At 37.2% G+C, this 20062-nt stretch overlaps 1 protein-coding gene across 8 annotated transcripts in view; it reads right to left on the bottom strand.

Annotated features, from left to right (window-relative positions):
* The window catches only part of LOC131824150 (contactin-4), a 938389-nt gene that overhangs the window by 316914 nt on the left and 601413 nt on the right, over nucleotides 1-20062 (bottom strand). For all 8 annotated transcript variants that reach the window (XM_059161541.1, XM_059161538.1, XM_059161545.1 and 5 more), the window contains one exon: nucleotides 3317-3443. In XM_059161541.1, the coding sequence (XP_059017524.1) occupies nucleotides 3317-3443 (127 nt within the window). The remainder of the gene's footprint in view (nucleotides 1-3316; nucleotides 3444-20062) is intronic.

The raw sequence follows: 20062 nt of genomic DNA, 5'->3' as shown, positions 1-20062 counted from the left end.
ACACTAATACTCCAATCCTTTAACTTATATAAGATGTCCTTTATCTTCTGCCAAATTGCAAACTAAATATCTCAGTTCATACCCCACTTCTGTGGATCCTTAATGATCCAATCTCTTCTTCCCCAAAACTATGACATATGTTATCTATTATTTTGGTTTCTAAACACTATTATATATTGATCATTAGCTTAAAGTTTCATCATTAAAGGCAAACAGAGGCAAAATCATACATATGAGATATATGAAGTCATGTGGCCCAACAAACATTTATTTACCAAACATTTACTTTTTTATCTTGCTGTGAATTTCACTCTTTCCCTCTGAAGTTCCAAGACCCTGACCCCACCCTTCTCCTTAGTTCAGAATGACATATATACCACATTTTTGCCTATCTTTGGAATTTCATGTCTGTGTAGATTCCTCATACATATGAATTTGAATTTGATTTTCTTCTGTTAATCTGCCTTATGTTAATTTAATTCTTAGTGCAGCTAGAGGAATCTCAGACAGAAGAAAATTTCATCCTCCCCAACATTATAAAGTGTCACAAGACAATAAAGGTCTGTTTCTCAAGAAAGTAATATTTTAAAGTCTCAATTTCCATTCTGAATCTACTGACTCCCTTTCTCAATAGTTAATTATAACCTCTAATTTTGTCTTTTTCTTTCCCTTGATTTTATGATTTTATCAAGTATGTTGGCATCCTTAAACAACTGCTCTGTCTTACCTGCTCTTGAACCTTATAAATATGGAGTTATACCATTCTTTAGTGACTTGCTTTGTTTGCTGGAAATTATGTTCCTGTGATCCATCATACTGTAGCTGTAATTCATCATTTTCACTACTGCATGGGGTTACCTTGTATGAACATACTAGGTTATATTTATTTATATTATGTTGAATTTAGTTTTCTAAATTTCTGCTAATCTGGTACGCATGCAAGAATGTGACATTTCAGTTTTAATTTGTATGTTTCTGTTAATGGCACTGACAATCTTTCTATCTATTTCATGGATGTGTGATATTTCTTTTCTTAGAAGTACCTAATCAAATCTTTCAGTAATGTTTCTACTAGGCTACTAAAAAACAGTTTTTACTTTTTGATTTGTGGGGATTTAAAAAATATTTTTGGATATTATTTCTTTGCCAATGACATGTATTAAAAATATCTTCTTCCAGTTGGAAGCTTGAAATTTTACTCATCTCAGTATTTCTGTTGAACAGAAGTTCTCAACGTTAATGAAGTTAAATATTTTCTTTTATGATTTGTGCTTTTTCTGTCATATTTGAGAAATATTTCCTTCCCTTCAAAGTCAAGGATATGTATGCCTATCTTCTTTTAAAAGCATGTATGTCCCGTGCAGGTCTTCCAGTCACCTTAAATTGGCCTCTGTATATGTGGTTAGGTAGGGGACAAATTTTATTTCACTTTTTTAAACCATGTATGTAAATCCATTGTGCAGTATATCTTTTAAAAATTTACTTTTATTATTATCATGATTTTTAATTTTTATCTCCACAAGACAGTATATTGTTATTATTTTTATTGTTCAGTGTAATTGCAATTGGTTTTAAGATGGAAATGTTAACATTTACCACTTGCGTTACTACCACTGGTTCTTTTATCTCAGATACTCTACCTGGGACCATTTTTATTTTGTTTCAGTTATATCTTCTAGAATTTTCTTTAGTGAATATGTCTGTTGAAGTCAAACTTTATTTCTTTATAAAAAGACTTTATTCATTTGAGAGAGAGTAAGAGAGGGAGAGAAGGAGCAGGCAGAGGGAGAAACAGGCTCTCCGCTGAAGAGGGAGCCCCATGAACAGGGCTTGATTTCAGGAACCTGGCAAGAGCCTGATATGACACTTGATCCTAGGCCCTGGGATCACAACCAGAGCTAAAGGCAGACACTTAACTGAGCTACCCAGGTGCCCTTGCTGAAGTCTAACTTTAGTTTCTGAATGTCTGAGAACACATTTTTTTTGTTCTCCTTTTAAAAAAATACTTCTGCTATGTAGAAATTTGATAATTAATCTCTCTCAGCACATGGAAGACTGTCATCCGTCTTGATTTGTTTCTATTGAAAAGTCAGATGCTAATCTGCCTTCTATTTGAAGGTTATCTATGTTATAAGCTTAACTATTTATAGAATGGTATCTTCAACTTGGGTGTTCTGCTATTTCACTATAATAATTCTAGATGAGGCTTTATTTTTATTTGTACTCCTTGAAATTCATTTGGTTACCTAAATATATAGCTTGGAATTTTTTTTTTTTTTTTTACTTTTTTAAAAAAAGTATTTTATTTTTAGGTAATCTGTATGTAGACCCAACATGGGGCTGGAACTCACAACCCTGAGAATAAAATACTGCATGTTTCACTGACTGAACAAGCACTCTTATAGCAAAGAATTTTTATTTGGCTTTGGAAAATTCTTAGCCTTCTCATAAAATATTGTCTCTGCCTCATTCTCCCTTGCCTTTCCTTATGAACTCTGATTAAACATATAAAAACATTTTCTATTAATCTCTCTCTCTCTTTTTTTTTTGTGTGTGGCTTTCCCTTTCTCTGTATCTCTCTCTCCCTCCTCTTTCTTTCTTTCTCTCTCCCTTTACTTCTCTTTACCCAGTTCTGATGCCTTTGGATGATTTCTTCAGATATACCTTGCAGTTTACTACTTCTGCTTTCAGCTGTGTCTCATCTTCTATTAAGACCACTAGCACCAAAGTTTGAAACAGGAATTATTTTTGCTTTATAGTTCTTTGGGGAGGCAAGCGTATTTCTTGTTACATGCACTCTAAGTACGTAGCCTTTAGGTCCCAGGTCTATCCTAGGAGGTATGCTAATGTTAGATTCTCCTCTTGGTCTTGGTCCATTCTAGGCTTTATGTATGCAGCTGCAAAATCCAAAGTTCTAGTCCACGTAGTTCAAGGTAAAACCTGCTTTTAGGGGTTGGTTTTCTTCTCTGGGTTCTAAATCCACTTTTTAAAAAATTTTTTATTTTATTTATTTTTTAACTTCTGAGTACTTCTTACTTTAATACCAGTTTTTTGGTGCAGGTGTTAAAAGTGTTTTAAAAAATATGTTAAGAAATATTTAGGCTTTCAGTGAGGGTGTCAGACAGGATATTTAATTCCCAGTACAGCCAGAAGTTGAGCACTAAACCTTTCATGAACACAAAGATCTCTTTAGTTTCTCGGGGTATTCTATGATGCCTGTTTAAAAGCACTTTAAGTAATTAGTGCTCTATAAGTACTTGTCGATTTTAATAACAGAACTCGTATGCGAGGAAACGCATGATTTAAATTAACAAACCTGATATGCGGTTTTGGATTCCCTTTAACTTCACAGTTGAGCTTCACTTTTTTCTCCTCAGAATTCAAAGGGAACATCGTATGACCTGGTTCCTGAATAAAAACAGGGCCATGCAGTGCGTAGTCATCTGAAATGAGAGAGGCAAGTGCCCCAAAATGAAGAATATCTTCCAAATGCAAACAATAACAGAAAACAACTACAAAATGAAAATAAGAGCAATAAAATAAGAACAAAAAAATAATAATACACAACAGATTTAGTTTCAGCTTCTTAGATGAAATTTCCCACTGAAGACTAATCCTTTGTAGATTATAATGAAGTGGAGACACAGACTCTCCTATTTCACAATGACAATTTATTTTTACTAACAACTTCCTGAATGCTTGACCCTCCCTTTCCTCTCCTCTTACTTTTTATTCTATCTGCCTTTTGCTTAGCCTTTTACTTTGTTTATGTTTTGTGCCTTCTATAGCTCTTTTGTGCTGCTATTACCCTGGGAGACCTTCTAATGTCACAAAGCTAAACATTTCTCTGCTCTGTAAGGGGATAATAGAAATGGAAGCAAGCAATGATAATTTCATACATACACTAATAAAGAGAAACATCTCTGTACTGCTAAAATATGTATAAAAGTTTCTTAAATTCTCTATGTAAGTAAAGAACAACCTAGAGTCATGATTCTCAAATTATCTGGTAAATGACCAGCTTGTTTTTGTCTTTTTTTCCCCAACCTACGAGGGATCCATACATGGGGATTTCGTGTAAATATCATACAGCCGGAACCGTCTGTGACTCAGCACACAAATTCAGTTAACACTCAAATGAGTCTATAGCTAGCTCAGTAATACATGAGTATACAATGATGTATGAGTTTCTGAATACTTTCCCTCAATTAACACTGACTAGATGTATGAAACTTACTTTATCACAAAACAGCTATAAAGTTTAAAGACTAGAATAATCCACAAACCAGTATAGAGCAGTGGAGAGTACTTGTTTCTAGATACACACATAATAAAGATAGTCAAAATGCATCTCACCACCCATACCCATTTTCATTCTTCAAAATTTAGTTCAAGTTCATTTTTTTTTATCCTAGAAAGCTTTTGTAGACCTTTATCTTTTTCCTTGAACCACATGATTCTTCAATTATATCTCCCTGTAGCCACTTTTCTTTTTCTATCAGGTGTATTGGTACCTTGTTTTGTCCTGTTTTGGACTGTAAGCTCCTTGAGATCATGATGTACACATTTTGGTATGTTCTGATACCAAGTACAGCAGTTTATGCACAGAAGATCATTACTAAAGATTTGTTCTATTTGTGTGTAATTTTTTTTCACTTTTTAATGTATTCATTCAGTTAACTTAGGCATTGCCTAATGAATTTCCAGAAAGAAGGGCCAGTGGCTATGATACTGAATATTGCCCTGGAGCTGACAATCCACTCCCCACTTAGGTGTGATTATTTTGAAGAGTGTGAATTGCAACTGCTATCCTGGAAAGCCTTTACAACCAGCCTTTGTTGATAAGTGATAAGATGAGAGTAAATTCATGCAGTTGTATCAGGATTGAGGAAAAAGAATAAAGCTGGCTTGGAAATCTTGGTGGAGGACACGAAGTAAGGTAATTTCTTGGAAGGTTTACAACCCAGGCTTAAAAAAAAAATCCATATGTTGAACTTGGGATAGATAAAATATAAGGAGATAAGATGACGAAACAGAATTCTATTTTATTATAGAGGAGTAAGGACAGCCAATGACCTCGTAGTAAGAAAAGGCAGGATATGAATTCAGACAAATCATGAACTGAGAGTCAATGCCTTGGGTCAACTACTAAATCAATGACCTAACTCTCCATCACTTAGTCTCTTTAGTCCTCAATTTTCTCATCTCCAAAATAACAGGACTGGACTTAGTCAGTGGTTCTATACCAGTTAAGAATGGGAAAGAATTCCTGAGTATTTGCCCATGAACTTATATGCACATATATGTAAAATATGCATTCAAAGATAACATGAATTATACTGTTACACCATCCTCTCTCCGTACTCCATGTATAAAATCTCTCATTAATGAGACTTAAACAAAAGAAAACAGGATCATGGGGCATCTGAGTAGTTCAGTGGGTTAAGCCTCTGCCTTTGGCTCAGGTCCTGATATCAGAGTCCTGGGATTGAGCCCCACATTGAGCTCTCTGCTCAGCAGGGAGCCCGCTTACCCGCCTCTCTCTCTCTGCCTGCCTCTCTGCCTACTTGTGGTATCTGTCTGTCAAAAAAAAAAAAAAAAAACTCTTAAAAAAGAAAATAGGAACTGCCAAATAACTGAAAAGCATAGAATGAAAAAGTACCTAAGAATGTACTTTTTTTTTTTAACACTCATGGTTTGAAACCAGATAATTCAAAATACAGATATATACATTTCAAATTTTCAACAATTATATAGATAGTTTCGAAACAAATTTAAATACTGGTCAACGATTAGCTCAATTCAAATATGAAGAATTATGTGAATTTTTGGCATATCTATTTAAGTATCTATTTAAGTAGCAAATGTTCCCTCTCAAGATCACTAATAGCTACACACTTGGATTTTTCTCTAAGAGAGAAATATTTCTATTGTTGTCCCAATTCTAAAATTATGTGTGTGTGTGTGCGTGCGTGTGTGTGTGTGTGTGTATAATATCAATCATCTCAATTCATTGGTGTTCCCTGATTTGAAATTCATACAGAAATACACAGTCTATTACTAGTAATTCCAAGTAAGAATAAAACATAATAATGATTATCCAGGATGCAGCTGAGAGACTGAATTAACATCTGTACTATTTCTCAATGTATCCATGCCATACTTAAATAACAAAAATGGCATTTTTTCTGTGTATTTTGTAACAAGAATTGATAATAATGATGCTTTGCATTCGCTATAAATAACACATTTCATCCAAAGTTTTTATTTTCTCTTGGTTAACCAAGCTTGCTGCCTGTAAATTAACATTAGCATAAAGGGAGTGGTATTTCAGTTTTCATCTAAGGAAATCCATAGCCTTTCAAACATGAGCTGTTTAGTTTCAAAAAGATGGAGGGAGAGATTTTAGAAAGCTTAGCAATGCAGGTGTAGAAAACAGATAACCTAACTTTAAAAACTTTAGCCTGGAGTTACTATAAATACGAACATTTTAGACAAAATGGAGTTAAAGGGTTGCTTTGTTTCTCTTAAACCTTGAGGTAGCTGGGTGAAACACAGTCCTCGGAATGACATTATGAGATGAAACATGGAGGGAGGTATCAGTAAGTTTGTTCTATCTTTGTGTAGTAGTGACAAAGTGACTTTCAAGTGTCTTGAAGGTACATATAAAACACTTTGCATTTGCCATTTGTAAAGTCTAGGAGATAAAGTTCACCCTTTTCTCTGTCACAGTAACTAGCTCTATGTAATCAAAAGGGTAGCCAAGATTTCCCGCCTAGAGAAGTAAAGAAGCATCTCAGAGAATGACAGAGGACAATGTTTTAATAAGCCAATATGTTTCAAAGTTAGACCGTGGACAGCCCACATTGTAATCATGTTATGCAAGGACTAAGCAAGTACAGAGCTTGTTTTTCTATATCGTAGTCCAGACTGACTGCACCAGAAAAATCCAGGGACCAGGAATTTGCCTTTAACCTAGTTGAATCTGGGTGATTCTTAGGCACACTAAAATTTTAAAACTATTAACACAGACCCTTTTATGCCTAGCTTTCCATTTCCTAAGAGCAGAACATCAGCCAACACTGGCTTTAGACACACTCCTAAATTTTCTCTGTTGGGCAAAGTCAAACCAACAGATCTTCTCTTGATAACATTTAGAGAAAAACTTTTTAGCACATGTTTGGACTAACAGCTGAGATGCAAGCAGACAGGAACAGAAAACGGTAAAACCAACCCACACAAAGAAAATGGATGGATCTGTCAAGGTACAGGATTCGTGTTGAAACTAAGCCAACATTTCCTCAGAACACTCACAGTTGAATGCCAGCAGCTAATTGTGAGAACTCCCCAAGGGTTCTGTGTAACAAAGAAGAGCTACTGATGGGACAAAGTAAAAGTATCCCCAGGGTGACACAATAATCCACTGACCTATAGTGAAAATTTATCCTCACTTGATACACATTGCATTCCTGCTGTAACCACTACCCTTTGTTTATAAGGAATGAACCTAATTTAAGTAGCAGGATGTTCAGATTGATGTTTTAACTTGTGGATTCCCAAAAGGGAGAAAAATCAGGGACTCGCTTAGCAATGGACTCGCATTATTATCAGGGATCTCTCAAGGGGAGCAGCAGGCAATTATTTTTCGTTCTCCTGGAAATTCTTGAAAATCATGTTAAGAGAAAGAAAGAGGAGCCAGGTTGCCAATAGCACAGATACAGTTTTTCAGATTCCAGATCACTGATTCTAGCCCCAGGCTGGGGTATTTAGTGCAGATGCCAATACTGGTACATCATGATTTCCTGGGTTCTCCTCTGCTTGGAGACCACCTGCCAGTTGTTCACAAGGCTACTTATACAATACTGCCTGCATTCCCTAAAGTTCTGTATCACAGATTCTCATGGACTAGTTTCCGAGTGAACCATACATTTGTAAAAAGAAGAGAGAACACCTAAACTTAGGAAAGCCCCCTTTCATGTTTCAACAAAGACTGAGAAATCTTTGGGTTTTGATTTCATGACCAGAAATTTATTTAGGTTAAAGGTCAGACTACCCTTAAACTTTCTCTCCATTTGTCATCAAATACTGAAAGTTATTGGAAAACACCGTTCTCAACAAATGATTCTCAAACTTCTTCTCCCATTTGACTCTCTTCTTTTTAAAATCTATTTTTGGGGGGAGACAAAAATCGATGCTTGTCAGCCAATTTCTTCTTGCTTCCTCCTGTTAATGTTCCAGAAACAAAATATAGTGCCAAGGCTACTCTTAAAATGTTTAGAGTACTGAAAGAGATGCAAAGAACTGTAGAATTTAGATTAAAAGAGATTATTTAATCCTGAATGTATTTTCCCAGTCACAGACTAAATATATACTATATCTATAGTAGAAATAAAAATGATTTTTACCTAAAAATAAAATAATCCTCTAAGAAATACAGTAAAAAAAAAATCTACACTTAGGTGTCACTTATTTTATCTGCAGTTTTAGGAAGGCAACAATCTTACTTTTTTTTTTTTTTTTTTTTTTTTTTTTTTTTTAATTTGGCCCATTTTGATATGTCCCCAAACTTCTCCCCCGGGCAAGCAAAGTGCTGCTCAGTTAGGCTACCAGAAGACAGACTGGTAAAAGAAATGGGAATGGAGGGGGACAGCCTGAGTTTTTCTGAGACTGAGAAGAGAAAACTATGACTGAATCTCAGGTGATGGTGTACTCAAGCAAGGCAGAGGCCCATGTATCAAGTATAGTGGAGCAAGTGTATAGTATAATCTCCATTCCAAGTGTAAGGTCAGCAAAAAACAACATGCATAAAGAAGCAAGCTAGTGGGTAGATATGGCTTGGAAAAGTCCACTAATGCTAAATGTAGATCTTTTTAAAATAGGACATCTATAAACAATCCTAAAATGTAGCCAGCAAAGTAAGGGGAGGCATTAAAGGACTAAGCCATATCAGAGAGCAGTAGGATCTCAAGATAAATATTTCATAGAAAGGAACTTAGAAAAAAAAAATCAAGCTATGCTGCTTAAACTTATTCCTTGAAGTGTGGTCTAGAAACCTCCTGCATTAATATCACCTTACCTGGTGGCGCCTGATGAATGGCAGATTTTTGAGCTCCTGCCAGACCTACTAGATTTTCATTACCAGAGCTCAGCACCACTGTTCATTATTATACAATTTAGAGTTTGAAAACGAGTACTTAAGTTATGAATTGAGCACAGATGACTTTCAGCCCTAAACCAATTAAGGATGCCAATGAAGAAAAACAGCCCTGCAGAGTTTTGTTCTATGTGCTAGATCACTCTGTAGCTACCATGTGGGATGGGGTAAAAGGCCACATGTCTCCAGCAAATCCCTTGGTCAATGCACTTCTCTTCTGCTGGAAATGTTTTTTATCTCTTGGAAACTCAGTGATTCAACTCTGCTGGGAAAGGACAAAAACACAATACTATGATTTCACCTTAGAAAACTAAAAATACCAGATTCAATTCTAATTGTAATTGCTGTGAGTTCCCAGACGTTGCATCTGAGGGTTGTTTAGGCTCTTGATCCTAATGGCAGGTATGAAGGACTGCCACAACAGTCAAGAATCTAGGACTGTGGTACATAGTCAATCTTCCTACCACATCAAATAGGCTTTTGATTCTTAACACCTGGTCTTGGGCAGAAACACTTAAATGGCAACAATCTAAATACGGGAAGTAAACTCTAGGACATCTAATGGGGAATGCAGGGGTTTGAGCGTGAGCTAAGAGTATGAGCTTATGGGTTTAGACGGTAGTTACACCTGGGTCACATCTGGAAGCTACATAGTTTGTACATTATGCATGCACAGAAGCACCCTGTGCAAACCAAGGTGGTGCTGTCATACTGTATTTTTTTACTCTGCATCCTGTAAAGCCCTTCACCACTCAAGAGCATCAGTGCTGTATGTGTGATCAGCGGGAACATGTTGCCTTCTTGGATTGTAGACCAAAGTCATTTCACCAGGGACAAGAAAGGGGTAGTTCTTCTGTAAAGCTGGTTTGTTGGGTGTGCTCCCAGAGTCATGTTTATATTTTACTTTCTCCCTCTCAGCACTTGCATCAATGGGGAAGCCCAGTGGAGAGAAACATTATTCATTCTGCTACCAGAGTGTTCCAAGAAAGGCACACACAGGGTCCACTACTCTATGCTGCTGGCTGGGAGTCTTCTCCTCCTGCCTTTCTCACAATCACTGAAATTCATTTTGGCTAAGAAACTGTAAGATCAGCAGCATCTCAGTGGATCAAAATTACTCATAAAATGTATGGACAACAACCCAAGGTAATTCAGAAACAAATAAAATACTCTTAACTGGTTTTCTGGAATGTGAGTATTCCTTTAAAATATAATTATTGATTATAGAAATGATGACCGGACAGCTGTCAAACTATCATTACAAATACAATTTAGTGTTGTTAGTCTTTATAACATAAATAGCAAGGGATGTTCAAAAGCCCCACACAAGCACCTATGTGTAACTCTAGCCAAACCCAGCATTTTTACTGGATAAGGATCTGCTTCATTCTATTTGCTTGTTCGGTTGAACAGAGCAGAGGCAAAACAAACACCAGAGGAGACAGACATTCCTGCTTAAAGGACAAGGTCTTTCTTTCATCTGTCCTTGCTTCCACCTTCCTTCTTTTAACCCCCCTTACATGAGCATTTTAAACAGGAAGGAACAGAGAAGTGTGTAGACAGCCGGTATGTTTGAAGGCAGAAAGTAAAAGAAAGCTCAAATGAGAAGTGAACTCTTCTACTCTTTGTTTCCTGCTGAACAGAGTAGCGCTGCTGTCATCATACATTGTGTCACACATAATGAGGACCTAATTGTATGCAATGTTATATCTTAGAAATGGTGGTAAGGAGTGGAAAGTGTGAGTAGATAAAAGTGATCTCTGTTGGCAAAAAGATGTGCCTTACTGAAGGAAGCATTCACAGGAGTAGCAAAGAACAATAAGGGTAAGTGGGTCAGCAAACCCTACTCTGACCTTGACTCCAAATCCAGACAAATGTCAGGAACAATGGATTCATTACTCCTTTAAATATAAGTACATGGGTGATTCTGACGTTATATAAGCTCCAGTTATAAAAATTAATGACAAATTTCACAAATGCAAACATTCTACAACTCATTTTGAGGCAAAAACTGACCTAAAGGGAGGAGGGAGAGTCAAAGTGGCTGAGGAGTAGCAGACTGAGATGACATCAGTTCGCAGGAGTTTTCTGAACACCTACAAACAGATTGAAGAGAAGAAGAGCAGCGATTCTAGGAACAGAAAATTGACAACTTTCTGAAAGGCAGGACCAGTGGAGAAGTAAATCCAAAGCCATGGGAAGATAGACTGTGGAGGGAGGGGCTGGCTCCCGGCAAGAGGTAGAACAACGGAGCACAGAATTTGAACTTTTTTTTTTTTTTTTTTTAAGAATTTGAACTTTTAAAAGTCTGCTCCACTGAGAGGCATCGCTCCAGAGGCTAAGCAGGGGTTGAGCCCTCATGGGGACAGTGTGGTCTCAGGTGTCTGAATTTAGCAGAGCTCGCTACATTCCCAAAGGAGGGAAGCCGGCTACAGAAACAGAGCCAAGGAGTGAGCTCTCAGCTCGGGGTACATTAAACTGTGATCAGTGGTATAGTCAGGACACTGCTCTTTGAGCAGGGACCCCCACAAGTGGCAGATGCAGGGAGACTTACATTCCTCTGTGGGAAGAGCTGAGTGGGAGGATCTGCTGGGTTTGGAGTCTCCAAATGGGGCTCTGTGCCAGAGACAAAAATGCTCACTCACAGGCTGGGTAAGCTCAGAGTCTGGCCAGAGACCAGGGAGATGGGAGTGATTGACCGCTTTTCTCCGAGGGTGCCTTAAGGAGTGGGGCCCCGTGATTTCGGCTCCTCTGGGCTGGAAAGTGAGAAGCTGCCATTTTCATTCCCATCATCCAGAGCTCTATGAAAAGCATTCAGGGAAAAAAAACTCCTGAGAGTGAATGGAGCAGATTACCTAGCCTGGCCCCTAGCAAAGGCAGTCCAATTCTGCCTCCGGCAAAGACATTTCAGAATCACTACAACAGGTCCCTCCCTCAGAAGATCAGCAAGAGCATCCAGCTAAGACCAAGCTCACTGATCAAGGAGAACAGTGGAATTCCAGAGGAGGGAAAAGCAAAGCATGGAATTCAGGGCTTTCTCCCCAGGATTCTTTAGTCTTGCAAAGTTAATTAAATTTTTCTAATTTTATTTTTTTCTTATTCTAATTTTTTAAACTTTTCCTCCTTCCTCTTTTAACATTTTTAAAATACTTTATCTTAACAATACCTTTCTAAAAAAAAATCTTTTAAAACCTTCATTATTATAGTCATGTTTTATCCTTCACGGTATCGAACTTTATTTTTTGTATAGATATAGGTTTTTTTCTTCTAAAAATTTTTGGGATACAATTTCTTCTAATAAGATAAAAATATATCCTAAATCTAGCACAGGGCTTTGCTCTAGTCTCCAGCCTGAGCAAATTCTCTCCACTTTCTTTTTCTATCTTTTTCCAACCAACTTGTCTTATCAATTCCTTTAAAAAATATTTTTAATAATTTCCATCTTTACAGTTATATTCCATCCCTTCATCATGTTTACCCTTATTTTTGTATATATACACGTTTTTCTTTCTTTAAAATTTTGGGAGGTAGTTTCTTCTGAGGGACAAAATACACCCAAAATCAAGTGGGGGGAGGGTTCTGCGCTAGTCACCAGTCTAATATATGTATGTATTTCAATTTTTAAAAAAAAATTTTAAACTTCTTTTTACCCTCTTTCTTCTTGCCCTGATTTGGGGTCTCTTTTGATTTGGTTTGTGTACATTTGTCTGGGGTCTTTGCCACCTTTTTAATATTTTATTCTCTTGTTCATATATTCTTATCCAGATAAAAAGACAAGACACAAAAACTTACCATACACACAAAAAAAGAACAAGAGGCAGTACCAAAGGTTAGGGACCTAATCAATACGTACATTGGTAATATGCCAGATCTAGAGTTCAGAATGATGAATCTCAGGGTGATAGCTGGGCTCTAAAAAGGTATGGAAGATATTGGAGAAAACCCTTTCTGGAGAAAGAAAATCCCTTTCTATAAAAATAAAAGAACTAAAATCTAACCAAGCTGAAATTAAAAAAAAAAAAAAAGCTACTAATAAGGTGCAATAAAAAACGGAGGCTCTTACTGCTGGGATAAAGAAGGCAGAAAAGAGATTTAGTGATATAGAAGAGCAAATGATGGAGAATAAAGAAGTTGAGCCAAAGAGAAACAAATGACTATTGGACCACGAGGGGAAAATCTGATAGATAAGTGATACCAGAAGATGAAACAATATTAGGATATTAGGATTCCAGAAGAAGAAGAAAGAGAGAGGAAGTCAGAGGGGTATATTGGAGCAAATTATTATAGAAAGTTTCCCTAATATGGAAAAGGGAACAAGCATCAAAATTTAGGAGGCACAGGGGGCGCCTGGGTGGCTCAGTGGGTTGAGCCGCTGCCTTCGGCTCAGGTCATGATCTCAGGGTCCTGGGATCGGGTCCCACGTCGGGCTCTCTGCTCAACAGGGAGCCTGCTTCCTCCTCTCTCTGTCTCTCTCTCTGCCTGCCTCTCTGCCTACTTGTGACCTCTCTGTCAAATAAATAAATAAATAAAAATAAGAAAAAAAATTTAGGAGGCACAGAGAACACCTCTCAAAATCAATAAAAATAAATCCACACCCCATCATCTAATAGAAGAACTTACAATTCTTAGTGACAAAGACAAAACCCTTAAAGAAGCCCAGGACAAGAAGTCTGTAACAGATAAAAGTAAAAATATTAGAATGGTAGCAGACTTCTCCACAGAGACCTGGCAGGCCAGGAAGAACTGGCATGATATATTCAGAGCACTAAATGAGAAAAGTATGCAGCCAAAAATACTATATCCAGCAAGGCTATCATTGAAAATAGAAGGAGAGATAAAAAGCTTCCAGGACAAACAAAAATTAAAAGAATTTGCAAACACCAACCCAGCCCTACAGGAAACATTGAAAGGGTCCTCTAAACAAAGAGAGAATCTAAAAGTAGTAGACCAGAAAGGAAAGGAGACAATATACAGTAGCAGTCACCTTACAAGCAATACAATGACACTAAATTCATATCTTTCAATAGTTACCCTGAATGTAAATGCGCTAAATGCCCTAATCAAAAGACACAGGTGTCAGAATGGATTAAAAACCAAAATGCATCAATATGCTGTCTACAAGAAACTCATTTGAGACCCAAAGACACCTCCAGATTTAAAGTGAGGGGTAAGAAAACCATTTACCATGCTAATGGACATCAAAAGAAAACTGGGGTGGCAATCTTTCTATGAGATAAATTAGATTTTAAGCCAAAGACAGTAATAAGAGATGAGGAAGGACACTATATCATACTGAAAGGGTCTGCACAACAAGAAGATCTAAAAATTTTAAATATCTATGTCCCTAACATAGGGACATAGCAGCCAACTATATAAACCAATTAATAACAAAATCAAAGCAACACATCAACAACAATACAATAATAGTAGGGGACTTTAACATCCCCCACACTGAAATGGACAGATCATACAAGCAAAAGATCAACAAGAAAATAAAGGCCTTAAATGACACACTGGACCAGATGTACATCAAAGATATATTTAGAACATTCCATCCCAAAGAAACATAATACACATTCTTCTCTGGTGCACATAGAACATTCCCCAGAATACATCACATTCTGGGTCACAAATCAGGTCTCAACTGGTACCAAAAAAATGAGATAATTCCCTGCATATTGTCGGACCACTATGCTTTGAAGCTAGACTAAACCACAAGAGGAAAGTTGGAAAGAACGCAAATACATCGAGGCAAAAGAGCATCCTACTAAGGAATGAATGGGTTAACCAAGAAATTAAAGAAGAACTGAAAAAGTTCATGGAAACAAATGAAAACACAACTGTTCAAAATGTATGGGACACAACAAAGGCAGTGCTGATAGGAAAATATATAGCAATACAAGCCTTTCTCAAGAAACAAGAAAAGTCTCAAGTACACAACCTAACCCTACACCTATAGAAGCCGGAGAAAGAACAGCAAAGAAAGCCTAAGCCCAGCAGGAGAAGAGAAATAATAATCAGAGTAGAAATCAATGAGACAGAAACCAAAAAAAGTAGTAGAAGAAATCAACGAAACTAGGAGCTGGCTCTCTGAAAGAATTCATAAGATTGATAAACCCCTGGCCAGACTTATCAAAAAGAAAAGAGAATGGACCGAAATTAATAAAATAATGAATGAAAGAGAAGAAATCACAACTAAGAGCAAAGAAATACAAACAATTATAAGAATATATTATAAGCAAAAATACACCAGCAAATTTGACAATCTGGAAGAAATGAATGCATTCCTAGAGATGTATGAACTACCAAAACTGAACCAGGAAGAAATAGAAAACTTGAACAGACCCATAACCAGTAAGGAGATTGAAGCAGTCATCAAAAATCTCCCCCCAAAAAAGAGCCCAGGACCAGGTGGCTTCCAAGGGGAATTCTAACAAACATTTAACAAAGAATTAATACCTATTCTCTTGAAACTGTTCCAAAAAGTAGAAATGGAAGGAAAACTTCCAAACTCATTTTATGAGGCCAGCATTACCTCGATCCCAAAACCAGACAAAGGGCCCCGCAAAAAAGAGAATTACAGACAAATATCCTTGATGAACACAGATGTGAAAATTCTCACCAAAATACTAGCCAATAGGATGCAACAGTCCATTAAAAGGATTCTTCACCATGACCAAGAGGGATTTATTCCTGGGCTGAAAGGTTGGTTCAACATCCACAAATAAATCAATGTGATACAATACATTAATAAAAGAAAGAACAACCACCATAGGACACTCTCAATAGATGCTGAACAAGCATTTGATAAAGTACAGCATTCTTTCCTCATCAAAATTCTTCACAGTGTATGGATAGAAGGAACATACCTCAATATCATCAAAGCCATCTATGAAAAACCCACAGTGAATATCATCCTCAATGGAAAAAAACTGAGAGTTTTTCTGCTAAGGTCAGGAACACGGCAATGATGTCCACTATCACCACTACTTCAACATAGTACTAGAAGCCCTAGCCTCAGCATCAGATTACAAAAAGAAATTAAACGCATCCGAATTGGTAAAGAAGAAGTCAAACTCTCACTCTTTGCAGATGATATGATACTTTATGTGGAAAACCCAAAAGACTCCACTCCAAAAATGCTAGAATTCATACAGGAATTCAGTAAAGTGTCAGGATATAAAATCAATGCACAGAAATCAGTCTTATTTCTACACACCAACAGCAAGACAGAAGAAAGAGAAATTAAGGAGTCAATCCCATTTACAATTGCACCCAAAACAATCAGATACCTAGGAATAAACCTGACCAAAGAGGCAAAGAATCTGTACTCAGAAAACTATAAAGTGCTCATGAAGGAGATTGAGGAAAACACAAAGAAATGGAAAAATGTTCCATGCTCAGGGATGGGAAGAACATATATTATGATAATGTCTATGCTACCTAAAGCAATCTATATATCTAATGCAAACCCTATCAAAATACCACCTTTTTTTTTTTTTTTCAAAGAAATGGAACAAATAGTCTTTAAATTTATATGGAACCAGGACAGACCTCGAATAGCCAGAGGAATGTTAAAAAGAAAGCCAACGTTGGTGGCATCACAATTCTAGCCTTCAAGTTCTGTTACAAAGCTGTCATCATCAAGACAACATGGTACTGGCACAAAAACAGACAGATAGATCAATGTAACAGAATAGAGAACCCAGGAATGCACCCTCAGCTCTATGGTCAACTAACCTTTGACAAAGCAGGAAAAAATGTCCAATGGAAAAATGACAGTCTCTTCAACAAATGGTGTTGGGAAAATTGGACAGCCACATGCAGAAGAATGAAACTGGACCATTTCCTTACACCACACACAAAAATAGACTCAAAATGGATGAAAGACCTCAATGTGAGACAGGAATCCATCAAAATCCTTGAAGAAAATCCAGGTAGCAACCTCTTCGACCTCAGCCATAGCAACTTCTTCCTAGAAACATCACCAAAGGCAAGGGAAGCAAGGGAAAAATGAACTATTGGGACTTCATTAAGATCAAAAGCTTTTGTATAGCAAAGGAAACAGTCAACAAAACCAAAAGACAACTGACAGAATGGGAGAAGATATTCACAAATGAAACGTCAGATAAAGTGCTAGTATCCAAAATCTATAAAGAAATTATCAAACTCAGCACCCAAAGAACAAATAATGCAATCAAGAAATGGGCAGAAGACATGAACAGACATTTCTGCAAAGAAGACATCCAGATGGCCAACAGACACGTTAAAAAGTGCTGAATATCACTTGGCATCAAGGAAATACAAATCAAAACCACAATGAGATACCACCTCACACCAATCAGAGTGGCTAAAATTAACAAGTCAGGAAACAAGAGATGTTTATGAGGATGTGGAGAAAGGAGAACCCTCCTACACTGTTAGTGGGAATGCAAGATGGTGCATCTACTCTGGAAAACAGCATGGAAGTTCCTCAAAAAGTTGAAATTAGAGCTACCCTACCACCCAGCAATCACACTACTGGGTATTAACCCTAAACATATAAATGTAGTGATCCAAAGGGGCATGCACACCCAAATGTTTATAGCAGCAATGTCCACAATAGCCAAACTATGGAAAGAACATAGATGTCCGTCAACAGATGAAAGGATAAAGAAGATGTGCATGTGCGCGCGCGCGCACACACACACACACACACACACACACACACACACAGACAATGGAATACTATGCAGCCATCAAAAGAAATAAAATCTTGCCATGTGCAATGATGTGGATGGAACTAGAGGGTATTATGCTGAGTGAAATAAGTTAATCAGAGAAAGAAAATTATCATATGATCTTACTCATATGAGGAATTTGAGAGGCAACGTGGGGGTTTTGGGGGATAGGGAAGGAAAAATGAAACAAGATGGGATTGGGAGGGATACAATCCATAACAACCTCCTCATCTCACAAAACAAACTGAGGGTTACTGAGAGGAAGGCGTCAGGGAGAGGGTGGTTGGGTTATGGACATTGGGGAGGTGTGTGATATGGTGAGTGCTGTGAAGTGTGTAAGCCTGACAATTCACAGACCTGTACCACTGGGGCTAATAATACGTTATATGTTAATTAAAACAACAACAACAACAACAACAAAAAACTGACCTAAAGGGATGTGAAGCTATATATAGCCTTAAATATGAATATTGCTAGAGACTTACAAATGTGTTTGATTATGGAGTACTGACCCAGACTCAGCTGGGGATGTTATGTAACACTGGGTATATTTTATGGACCGTGTTTTGTTTCTAAACTCAGAGAAGTTCTTAATTCTCAAACATTTCTGACCCAAACAGTTTCTGATCAGTGTATGGGCCTGTACTATGTGCCAATACTGGTAGTGTAGGTAGAGCACAGTATACAAGGTAGAACCATCCTGTCCTCATGGGGTGTTTTTTCCACGGGGACTGCCAGATGATTATTGGATAATTATAGTTAACTTTATCTTTTTACTTAATAAACTTTATTTTTTAGACCAATTTTAGGTTTACAGAAAAATTGAGCAAAAAGTACATAAAGTTCCCTATATTCCATCTCTCCTGTTCATAGGAACCTAGTGTTCAGTTAGCTAGATATGAGCAGGGAAACCTACAACAACCCCAACAATACAAACAGCTGGAAGAGTCCCACGGGAGCCGGCATGCACCCTTCCCCATAATTGCTGCCCTAAAGTAACTTATAGCTTTATTATAATACATTTACATTGCAGATTTTACTCCTCCCTCTGCCCTTGTCCCCATGCAGGGGAAGGCTGCTATGACAGTTCCAACAAGGACCATATAAGACTAATCTCCCCCTTCCCCAGCTACCATGTAGGACCAGTAGGAGGAGTTCCTTAGGTGATCGATTGGAGGTAATCTCAGTCAGACCTTCCTAGCTTTGTCCCATAAACCATGCCAAGCATAAAAAGAAAAGACACTCCTAACCCCTAACCCTTGGGCGGGGGGGGGGGGGGTGCAGTTGCCACCTCTGGGTCTACTTGAGTGTGCATTTTCTCTTTAATTGCCATTAAATTCCTCCTTACTTAAGAATTTGGCTCCAAAGTCTTTCTTGGCCAAACTCAAGAACCAAGGTGTGCATGGAGGCAAGGAAGGGACCTGATGCTGACAACAATTTCTCCCATTATTAACATCTTGCATTAGTTGAGGTACATTTTTATAACTGATGAGCCAGTTGATATACTATTACTAAATCCATAGTTTACATTAGGGTTCACTCTTTGTGTTGCATAATTCTGTGGGTCTCAGCAAATGCTTTTTATCATGTATTCACTATTACAATGTCCATAAAATAGTTTACTGGCTCCAGTATAGTTAACTCTTTAATTTATATTCAAATATATTACTATTTACTGTTGATAGCTACTTACTATATTCATAAATAGAAATAGAGAAAAGCATATGTATGTAATTGATCAGTTTTGACTAAAGAAATTGGAATGAAATACCAGGACACTAATTCACTAAATATTATTTCCGTAGTGACATAAGTATATAATCGTTATCTATGGTTTTTGCCTCCTCAGAATCCATCACTTACTTCTCTTTAAGGTTTTCACTTTTTCTTTTTCTTTTTCACATTTCACTTTTTCTTTGGTGAACCAAGTGCCCTAATTTCTTAAGCTAAATGGTTTGGATAGACTAAAATCCTCTATCTAAGTCAGGAGAAGCAGGTAACTCAGGCCTGGCCAATTAATATTTCATTTTCCTGGCAAACTGATTCCCAAGGATATGATGCACGTTTGGATAAGATTCTATTTCAAAGCTTTTCATAAAACTCCTAGAAAAAAAATTCCTTTTATAGTCTGGGATTGCTTGGAGGGAGAAAGCTTGGAGCTTCCAAAGAGGTCCACATAGAGAATCTA

Source organism: Mustela lutreola, chromosome 2 (genome assembly GCF_030435805.1).
Source record: "Mustela lutreola isolate mMusLut2 chromosome 2, mMusLut2.pri, whole genome shotgun sequence".
NCBI classification, from domain to species: domain Eukaryota; kingdom Metazoa; phylum Chordata; class Mammalia; order Carnivora; family Mustelidae; genus Mustela; species Mustela lutreola.
The sequence above is the reverse complement of the archived record's forward strand: the minus strand, read 5'-3'. Positions and strand labels throughout refer to the sequence as shown.